This window comes from Mobula hypostoma, chromosome 5, assembly GCF_963921235.1.
Source record: "Mobula hypostoma chromosome 5, sMobHyp1.1, whole genome shotgun sequence".
NCBI lineage: Eukaryota > Metazoa > Chordata > Chondrichthyes > Myliobatiformes > Myliobatidae > Mobula > Mobula hypostoma.
This window is the reverse complement of record NC_086101.1, coordinates 112,276,802-112,287,415: the sequence shown is the minus strand read 5'-3', so window position 1 is coordinate 112,287,415 and position 10,614 is coordinate 112,276,802. Positions and strand designations below refer to the sequence as shown.

The following is a 10,614-nucleotide window of genomic DNA, read 5'->3' as shown; positions in this document are numbered from 1 at the left end:
GTCGGAGGGCTGATCAGAGGCTCGAAGTTTTCGGATGACTCAGAGTCGGACTGTGGTCGGGCATGGCAGGGAGAGTTTTCTTCCTTCTCCCATCTGCATGAGATGTGGGACTTTTGAGAGACTTTGAACTTTTTTACTGTGCCATGGCCTGTTCTTCATCAAATTATGGTGTTGTTGCACTATTGTAACTATATGTTATAATTATGTGGTTTTTGTTAGTTTTTCAGTCTTGGTCTGTCCTGTGATTCTGTGATATCACACCAGAGGAATATTGTATCATTTCTTAATGCATGCATTACTAAATGATAATAAAAGAGGACTGCGTGTCATAATCTAATCTAATCTAATCTAATCTAATTTTTTTCCACATAAACAGTCTGAAAAGCAATTTGCAAGCATCCGGTCTGTAGTGGAGGCAAGAGACTGAGTTGGCGCTGCTTGTATTCTCTTGTCGAGCTGCAGTGCTCTTTGTCTTGTGTGGCGCGCAGCATTGATTGATTGGCTGACTTTTTCTTGTCGCCATCTTATTAAGGGCGCACAGGACGCATGCGGTGTACAGGTCAGAGCGGCGGAAAGCTGTCCCGGGTGGTAGTGGGGGCCTGGCCGGTAACCCCCGCGGACCGAACTGTGTACACTGCCGACTGTTATCCGGCTGCGATCGTCTACAGAAGGGATCACTGGTCACCGGTGGGCAGTGGCTATTCGTTAGTTGAAAACGTCACCAATTCATCGGGCGTGCCACCGGTTCAGTCCCGGGTGCCAGGTCACGTGATCAGGTGGGAAGGAAAATAAAATCCCGAAGATGCTGAAAGTCTGAGACAAATGCTGTTTATATTCGGCAGGGCCGGTGGCGTCTGTGGAGGGAGGAACTGGGTTGATATGTTGATATTTTCAGGCTGATGCATTTGCTGGGGTAAGTGGGAGGAGGGTTGATGTTTTTGATGCTGCTTGTCCGTGGGAGGGCTGGGGGGCTTAGGGGTTCTAGCGTTTTCTGTCATTCATTCGTTTTTTTTTCCCTTCTGTTTCGTGGATGCTTGTGAAGAGTAAGAATTTCAGGTTGTATACTGTATATATTCTCTGATATTAAACTGAACCATTGATCATAGAGGGCACAGTCTCAAAATTGAGGGACGACCTTCTAGAACAGAGGTAAGGAGGATTTTTGGTCATGTACTATGGATACATGGCCATGACTTTTGTAGAAGGAATAAAGTTGTAGACTATTTTCTAAATGGAGAGAAAATGCAAAACTCTGAGATGCAAAGGGACTTGGGAGTCCCCATGCAGGGTTCCCTAAAGGTTCACTTGCAGGCTGAGTTAGTCGTGAGGAAGACAAATGTGATGTTGGCATTCATTTCAAGAGAACTAGAATATAAAAGCAAGGATGTAATGTTGAGGCTTTATAAGGCAATGGTGAGACCACACTTAGAGTATTGTGAGCAGTTTTGGGCCCCTTATCTAAGAAAGGATGTGCTGGCATTGGAGAGAGTTTAAAGGAAAATCATGAAAATGATTCTGGGATTGAAGGGCTTTTTACATGAGGAGTGTTTGATGGTTCTGTGTGTATACTTAGTGGAATTCAGAAAAATGAGGCATAACCTTATTGAAACCTATCGAATGTTGAAAGCCTCAATAGAATGGATGTAGAAAGGATCTTTCCTATGGTGGGGGTGTCGGAGATTAGAGGACACAGCCTGAGAATAGACAGGTGTCCATTTAGCCAGAGAGTGGTGAATCTGTGGAATTTGTTGCCGCAGGTGGCTCTGGAGACCAGGTATAGTGTGTATTTAAGGCAGAGGTTGATTCTTGATTGGTCAGAGCAAGAAGGGATACAGGGAGAAGGCAGGAGACTGGGGCTAAGAGGGAAATGGAACAACCATGATGAAATGGCAGAGCAGATTTGGTGTGCCAAATAGCCTAATTCTCCTTTATATCTTATGGTATTGCATACTGTTAATTCAGATCAATACATAATGGATTGAGGTGGAACAAGGTAGAGACTAACAGAACAGGCAAAGTGTAACAGCTACAGAGGAAGTGTAGTGAAGGTAGACAGTAACGTGCATGATCATAATAAGGTACACCAGAATGTGATGTCAAGACCCCTTCTTACTGTACTAGGAGATCATTCAATAATCTCGTAACAGTGGAGTACAAGCCACCCTTGAGCCTGGTGGTGCTTTCAGGCTTTTGTATCTTCTGTTTGATGGGGAGGGGATGGAAGAGAACATCCGGGGAGGATGGGGTGTTTATACTGACTGCTTTACTGAGGCACTAACAGATGTAGACAGAGTCCATGGAGGGGAGACTGTTTTCCATGATGTGCTGAACTGTGTCCACAACTCTCTGCAGGTAGTCGTGATGCATCCGGGTAAGATGCATCAATAAAAATTGACGCCGTTCAAAGGTCACATGTTGACTTTCTTAATCCTGAGGAAATGGGGGTGCTGCTGAGTTCTCTTGGCTGTGGTGTCAATGTGTTTGGACCTGGACAGGCTATAGGCAATATTAGTTTATTTGTTTTTACTGGAGTGCCGGAGGCTGAGGGGAGATCTGATAGAGGTTTATAAGATTATGAGAGGCACAGATAGTGGACAGAGTGTGTCTGCTTCCCAGGGTTGAAATGTCTAATTACCAGAGGGCATTAAAGGTGAGAAGGGGGTAGGTTCAAAGGGGATTGAGGGGTAAGTTTGTGAACTTACTGAGCGAACTTCCAGATAGCTAAGGATCTAGCGGTGTGATCTGTGGACCAATGCTGCTGCTCAGAGAGTGGTGTTTGCCTGGAATGCGCTGCCTGGTATGGTGGGAGAGGCAAATACATTAGAGGCTTTTAAGAGACGTTTGGATAGGCACATGGATGTGAGGAATATGGAGAAATATGGACATTTTGTAGGTAGGAGGGATTAGTGTTTGGGTGTTTCTGATTTGCTTTTTAGCTGTTTCGGCACAACATTGTGGGTCGAGTGGCCTGTCCTGTGCTGTACTCTTCTATGTTCTATATGCGGGGGCGGGGGGGGAGGGCGGAGACACATAATCAGTATCATGGGGTTTTTCAACATCAGACTCCCCTGCCCCTGTGACTCAGTCAGGGTTGATCAGGCTCCGGCTTGTGTCCTAGTAGCATTGGTCCACAGATCACATCTCTAGATCTATAGCTACAGGTATCCCCTGCTTCTCGAAAGATCACCTTACGTCACTTCGCTTTTACGAAAGACCTACATTAGTACCTGTTTTCGCTGAACGAAAGAAATCCGAAGAGGGTTTTTTCTTTTACGAAAAAAAGTGGAAAGTGAAAATAGTGTTCAGCGTTTGTTTTGCAGCGAGCGGTTACTGTATAGAGGCAGCGCACACCACGAGCAGCACTGCCAAGCTCCTTCCCCAGGAACTACACTCAGCATCAAGCCGCCATAGCTTTGAACTGTGTCTGTGAGCATCTGTGCTTTATCTCCATTTATCTTGTGCGTCCGTTAGCAAGGTGTGTCCTAAGGTATCAGAAAAGCCTAAGAGAGCTTGTAAGGTTGTTACGCTTAGCGTAAAACTGAACGTAATTAAGCGTTTCAATCGTGGTGAACGAAATAAAGACATTGTGCATGCGTTGAACTTGCCTGCACCCACCATTCGTACTACTTGCACGCAGAGAGAAAGAATCTTGAAAGATGCCGATGTTTCTATTGGTTCTGCTAGTCGCAAAGTGGTCTCTTTTAGTCGGCATCCAGTAATGAGTAAAATGGAAAGTCTGTTGCTTGAGTGGATTGATGGGTGTACAAAGTGTGGTGTGCTCACTGTCTTCCTCATTCTGGTAAGTGAAACTACACTACATACATTATTTCTACTTTATATAGGCTGTGTATTTATCATATCATTCCTGCTTTTACTATATGTTAGTGTTATTTTAGGTTTTATGTGTTATTTGGTATGATTTGGTAGGTTATTTTTTGGGTCTGGGAACGCTCAAAAATTTTTTCCATATAAATTAATGGTAATTGCTTCTTTGCTTTTGCTTATGAAAGGTTTCATAGGAATGCTCTAGTTTCGGATAGTGGGGGAAACCTGTATCTGGAAGTTCGCTCAGTGGCCTCTGTGACAGTCCTGATGGCGCTTTTCTTTGCAGCCCCTGTAAATCCACAGAGAGAGTAGGTTCTGTAGTGCAAGTAGCCAGCAAAACCCCTATACCCCACCTCGATAGGCTCGCATCGTGCCCTCCACCCCTGTCTCTGGCACTGTTCTACCAGCTCCTGGTACATTTATATTGAAATATTTAGGGAAATGGCTTGTTTGTGTGAATGAGGATTGGGGTGGGCATCCTACAAGTGTTGTCATGCCCCTGGTGCCAACATGGCATTCCCCAACTCACTAACCCTGTCTCCTTCCAGCAGTCATGGCGGACCGAGCCACCGGGACTCCACACCTAGGGCCAGTATCGGACAACGCTGTGGATATGGACCCGGTGGAGTACACACTCCGTAAGCGCCTTCCCCACAAGTTGCCCAGGCGCAAGAACGACGTCTACATCAACATGAAGACGGACTTCAAGGCACAGTTGGCTCGCTGCCAGAAGATGCTGGAGAGTGGCGGCTTCAGCGAGATCTGCATCCATGGCCTGGGGCTGGCCATCAACCGCGCCATCAACATCGCCCTGCAGCTGCAGGCCGCCAGCTTTGGCGCGCTGCAGATTGCGGCCAACACCTCCACTGTTGAGCTAGTTGATGACTTGGAGCCTGAGCTGGATGAGGGTGAAGCAGTGACTCGCACCAGGAACAACTCTGCCATCCATATTCGGGTCTTCCTGGTACTCCCCAAGGGTGAGAAAGCTGAAGCAATTAACCCCTGAAACTGAGGGACATGGAAAATTGTTCTTTCCACTCACCCCACCCATACCACACCCCCATCTGAACCTCCCTATGAATTCATTCAAGACCAGCTCTCAGTGTGCACTAGATGTGACCAGAGTGACTTATGCTTTTTTTTTTTGTGTGGTGCTTTGGCTTGAAATTATTTTCTGTTCTGTAAGTACAATGTGTTTTTTTTAAACCATGACTGAAATGGGTAGAAGTAATTTGTATTTCAAATCATTTAAGATATTGGAACAGGAGAAGGTACTTAACCGATTAAGCCTATGCATATATTGTCTTCATTGCTTCTCTGTGGCCTCTTTCCACTTGGCTGGGTACTCTTCCTTCAAATTACACTTGGTGGCCACTTTACTAGGTACAGGAGTGCAACCGGATGTAGTCTTCTGCTGCTGTAGCCCATCCTGTTAAAGGTTCGACATGTTGTGCATTCTGAGATGCTCTTCTGCACACCACTATTATAACGTGGTTATTTGAGTTACTGTCGCCTTCCTGTCAGCTTTAACTAGTCTGCCCATTCTCCTGTAACCTCTTATAAACAAGGTGTTTTCACTCACAGGATTGCTCACTAGAGATGTTTTTTCACCCCATTCTCTGTAAACTCTAGAGCGACTTTTTTTTTAAATGCCATAAACCCCTATCATTAACTGAGGGGGTCAGGTTACGAGCTCCTGCTCTTTGTGTGAGAAAATCCCAGGAAATCAGCAGTTTTTGAGATACTTAAATCACCCCGCCTGGCATCAACAATCAGAGTCACTTGGATCACATTTCTTTCACCATTCTGATGTTTGGTCTGAACAAAAAGTGAACCTCTTGACTAAGTCTTCATGCTTTTATGCATTGAGTTGCTGCCTAGTGATTGGCTGATTAGATATTTGCATTAATAAGCAGGTATATCTAATAGTGGCCACTGAGTGTATATTGTCCTCATTGCTTCTGTCATCTCTTTCCACTTGCCCAGATCCTTTTCCTTCAAATGATTTTCTGTTTTGAAAGTACAATGCATTGTTGTTTACTATGAGTGAGATGAGTAATAGTAATATTTTGTTTTATTTGGGACAATGCAACAAGAAAACCCCTTGACCGATAAACACCTTAACCCCTTGAGCCTGTGCGTATATTGTCTTCATTGCCTCTGTGACTTCTTTCCACTTGCCTGTATACTTCTCCTTTGTCCTTGGTTAACAAACATTTCTAGTCTTAGGTTTAAAATCATCCATTTCCCAATGTCATCAAGTCCTAATGAAGGGCCTTAGCCCAAAACATCGATTGTTTATTCCTGTCCACAGATGCTGCCTGACCTGCTGAGTTCCTCCGGCATTTTGAGGGTGTTACTCTGCTTATTGTTTGCCCTTGACAGAAGCAATTTATAATCTCTCCCATTATGGTACCAGATCTCACTCCTGGCTCTTCTAGTTTAGTCTCTGTGGAATTTTAACCAGTCAATAGGCTGATTGGACACTGTGAATCTCTGCTTGTGTCCAGGTGGGCAGTTGAAGACAACAGGGAGATCTGTTGAATTAATGTAAATTGGTGGGCCAAAGGGTCTGTTTCCATTCATTTGACTCCATGACTCAAACAGACTTTAGCCCCCAAAGTTTTCTTCTCTTCAAGCTTTAGATTCCTTGTACTAACTTGCAGTTTCTCAATTAAATCTCTCCCTGACTCTCAAGTATCAGATTCTCCTTGCTGTAGATTTAACTGTTAAATGCAGGCATGGTTCTGCTGCAAAATCTTCCTAAGGGAAGTAGGGACTTGTGTTTGTGCCAAGGACATTAATTTTTGCCTTGTTATTAATCTACAGCTGTTCTATTAATTTATTTGTCCAGTGGTTGGTGCTCTCACTGTCCTTTGAACTTCAGGCACCTCCTCCTCTCGCTATAGGCTTGGGTCAGGTTTAATTAGTGCTCTTTGTATACACTGGGCTCAGCTGCTGGCCCTCTCTGCTAAGAATGAAGGTTGAGTTTAAGTTTGTCTCCAAAGAAATGGGAGACTTGCATCACTACAGGAGTGCTGCACATGGATGAGGTTGCCCACTCTTCCCACAGCTAATGAATCAATGCCAATAAATCATATCTAGTAATTTATCTTACTGTTTGCTGGATCTTCATACACACCATTCCACACCTTACATTTTTAAATGTACTGCTTGTCTGTTAAGCACTTCAAGATATTCTGAGAGGTTCAAGTCAAATTAACTTCATTGTCATTTAGCTATATACCTGTATACCATCAAACAAGACAAAGTTTCGCTGATCCAGAGGTAAGGCACTGTAGTACATACACTAACTAATGAAAGTAAGGATGAAATCTAAGGTGAATCACACATAAACTAAAGTACATAAATTAAATATTGTAAGGTACAGAACAGATTAACCAGTGATACTTTGAATGCAATGTGGCAGGAAGTTGAGAAGCCCAATGGCCTGAGAGAAGAAACTGTTTCCCATCCTGACCGTTCTTGTTTTTTATGCATCAGAGTCTTCTGCCTGGTGGTAGAAAGTCGAAGAGGATGCTGGATGGAAGAGTGGGGGATCCTTAATAATACTAAGGGCCCTGCGTATGCAGCGCTTCTGATAAACGTCCCCAATGGATGGTAGGGAGACCCCAATGATCCTGTTCTTAGCTGTTCTCACAGCCCCCTATAGGGACTTCTGGTCTAATGCTCAGCTGCTTCCATACCAGATGGAGATGCAAGTTGTCAGGATGCTTTCAATGGTGCTCCTGTAAAATGCTGTTAAGATGGTTTGGGGGTGGGGGGGTGGTGTTGTTGGAAGCCACACTTTCCTCAATCTCCTCAGGAAGTGGAAAGGCTGCTGCTCCTTCTTGTTCAGGGAGGTGACGTAAAAGCGCTAGGTGAGGTTGCTCGTGATGTGAACTCGCAGGAGCTTGGTGCACTTGACTCTCAGTACAGAGGAACCATGTATTCACAGCAGTGCTCTAAAATAAATGTATTGCAAGAGATGCTATGAAATAGAGTAATTTGTGTGCTATATTGCTCTGATTGTAGTATAACTTTTTAATCATGGTAGCTGATAAAACTACAGACTTCATTCTCCTGGTGTGAGACTATGTACCATGTGAGACCATGTCAACAACATGCTTTTTAAAGGAGACCTTTGACAAGGTCCCACATAGGAGATTGGTTGAGAAGGTTCAGTCACTTGCCTTTCAGGATGAGGTAGTAAATTGGATTCTACATTAGCTTCACTGGAGAAGCCAGAGTGGTCAATTTATTTATTGAATACAACAGAGAATAGGCCTTTCCAGCCCTTTGTGCTGCGCCATCCAACAACTGATTTAATCCAAGCATAATCACAGAACAATTTACAATGACCAATTAACCTAATAACCAGTACGGCTTTGGATTATGGGAAGAAACCAGAGCACCTGGAGAAAACCCATGCATTCCACGCGGAAGACATACAGATACCTTACAGACATTGGAATTGAACTCTGATGCCTTGAGCTGTAATAGCATCATGCTAACCACTAGGTTACTGAGATGGTTGGTCCTGTGACTAGTGGCACGCCCCAGGGACCGGTGCTGGGTCCATTGTTGTTTGTCATCTATACTAATGATCTGGATCAGCAAACTTAAGGATGGTGCAAGATTGGGGGCAGAGTGGACAGGGAGAAAGGCTATCAAAGCTAACAGCAAGATCTGGACTAGCTGGAAAAATGGGCTGAAAATTCGCAGAAGGAATTTAATGATGTGTTGCACTTGCAAAGGTCAAAGCAGGATAGGACTTCTGCAGTGAGAAATAGGGCACTGAGGAGTGCAGTAGAACAGAGGGCTCTGGGTATATATATCAATAATTCCTTGAAAGTGGCATCACGGGTAGATAAGAATGCTTTTGGAACATTGGTATTCATAAATCAAAGTACTGAGTACAGGAATTGGGATGCATGTTGAAGCTGTGTAAGGTGAGACCAAATTGAGTATTGTGTGATGTTCTGGTCACCTATCTACAGGAAAAATATGACTATGATTGAAAGAAAAACAGACAATTAATAAGGATGTTGCTGATAGAACTTGAGTTATCGGGCAAGGTTGAATTATGAAAGGCATAGGTAGGGTGAATGTAAACGGTTTTTTCCACTGAGGTCGGGCAAGACTGGAAGTAGAAATCATGGGTTAAGAGTGAAAGGTGAAATATTTAAGGAACATGAGGGGGAACATCTTCACTGATAGGGTAGTGAGAGAGCGGAATGAACTGTCAGCAGAAGTGTTGATTGGAAGGTTATGGTCCAGGTGCAGGCTGACCTGAAGGAATTAAACAGAATAATAGTTTGGCATGGACTAGCAGGCTATTACAAGCAGGCATTCTCCTAGATACCCTCTTGGTAGAGTTTCCCGAACAGTATGTCACATTTTTATACCCTAAGATTAAAAGCAGCAGCAGGAGATTCAATACTTACAGCAGCATCATTTGCATTCAATAGTTTGGGTTGAAACTGCTTCCTTTTAATTACACATCTCCAGTGGGGGACACTTCTGATTGTTCAAACACCTTTGCTCGGACAGAGTAATTCACACAGATGACCTAAAAGTTGTGGGGTCAGGGATCCTGCGTACACAAATACCCCACCTATATCCAGTGATTGTGTTTAATGTGCTAAGTGAGATATTCAGTCTGGTCTACCAGCTTAAACTCAGTCACAATGCTACAAAATGGTGCTTGGTTTGATGCAGGCCAATTAACATAACCCCATTGTCAAAAACATTGACATCCCTGAATGAGAAGACTCATTAGTGTACCAGGTGTTGTTTTACCAATGTCTTACAAGATGAAAGACAATCTCCTTGCACTTGCATTTAATCCCTCTGGCCGTAAGCTTCAAATATTGGCTTCACATTCATACCAAACATCAAGGACACACACTCCTCTGCACTTCACAGTTCTGAAATTTTTCCACATTAGATGACTGCCTATATCAAAATGGACAATTTCACAATTCCTCTGCTCTACACCTCTTGCCAAGTCTTGCCTCATCCCTTGAACCATCTACATTTCCAAATTGCCTCTACACCCCATCATTATCTTTAGTGCCTTCATCCAAATTAATTACAGTAAAACACCAATAACCTGTTAGCATTCATTTCAAGAGGAATAGAATATAAAAGCAAGGATGTAGTGCTGAGGCTTTGAGGCATTGTAGAGACCTCACTTGGAGTATTGAGAGTAGTTTCGGGCCCCTTATCTAAGATAGCTTGTGCTGGTATTGGGGAAGGTCCAGAGGAGGTTCACAAGAATTATCCCAGAAAAGGGTTATGTACAAGGAGCATTTGATGGCTCTAAGCCTGTTCTCACTGAAGTTTAGAAGAATGATGGGGAATCTCATTGAAAGCTATCAAATATTGAAAGACCTAGATAGAATGGATGTGAAGACGACTTTTCCTATAGTGGGGGAGTCTAGGACCAGACGGCACAGCCTCAGAATATACAAGGACATCCTTTTAGAGCAAAAATGGAGTGTGGAAAAGATTTGTAAGATGTTGTCTCAATTAGAGGGCATTTTCTTTGAGGAGAGTTTGCATAAACTTTGTTTTCCCTGGAGCACAGTAGGCTGAGTGGAAACCCAATAAAAAGATTTTAAAAATCAAAAGAACCTTATTCATAATAAAAAATTAAACCTTGCAATGGCTTTTCATTCTTTCTGTACATTCCTATGTATCCATAGCACTACTGTAATTCATGTGGTACATTACAATAGTTGAGCGTTCTCACCTTATCTGGCCCCTGCCTCTCTAGTAGCAGAT

The 10,614-nt window shown here is 43.5% G+C and overlaps 1 protein-coding gene across 2 annotated transcripts; it reads left to right on the top strand.

Annotated features, from left to right (window-relative positions):
• The first annotated feature begins 547 nt into the window (after positions 1-547).
• Positions 548-7,599, top strand: pop7 (POP7 homolog, ribonuclease P/MRP subunit). Of its 2 annotated transcripts, none has more exons than XM_063048779.1 (2): positions 548-776; positions 4,377-7,599. In XM_063048779.1, the coding sequence occupies exon 2, from the start codon at positions 4,379-4,381 to the stop codon at positions 4,829-4,831; it is 453 nt and encodes a 150-aa protein (XP_062904849.1). In that variant the 5' UTR covers positions 548-776; positions 4,377-4,378; the 3' UTR covers positions 4,832-7,599. The 2 variants fall into 2 exon arrangements, with proteins under 2 accessions (XP_062904849.1, XP_062904847.1); XM_063048777.1 differs by having other exon boundaries at positions 4,374-7,599.
• Positions 7,600-10,614: the final 3,015 nt, after the last annotated feature.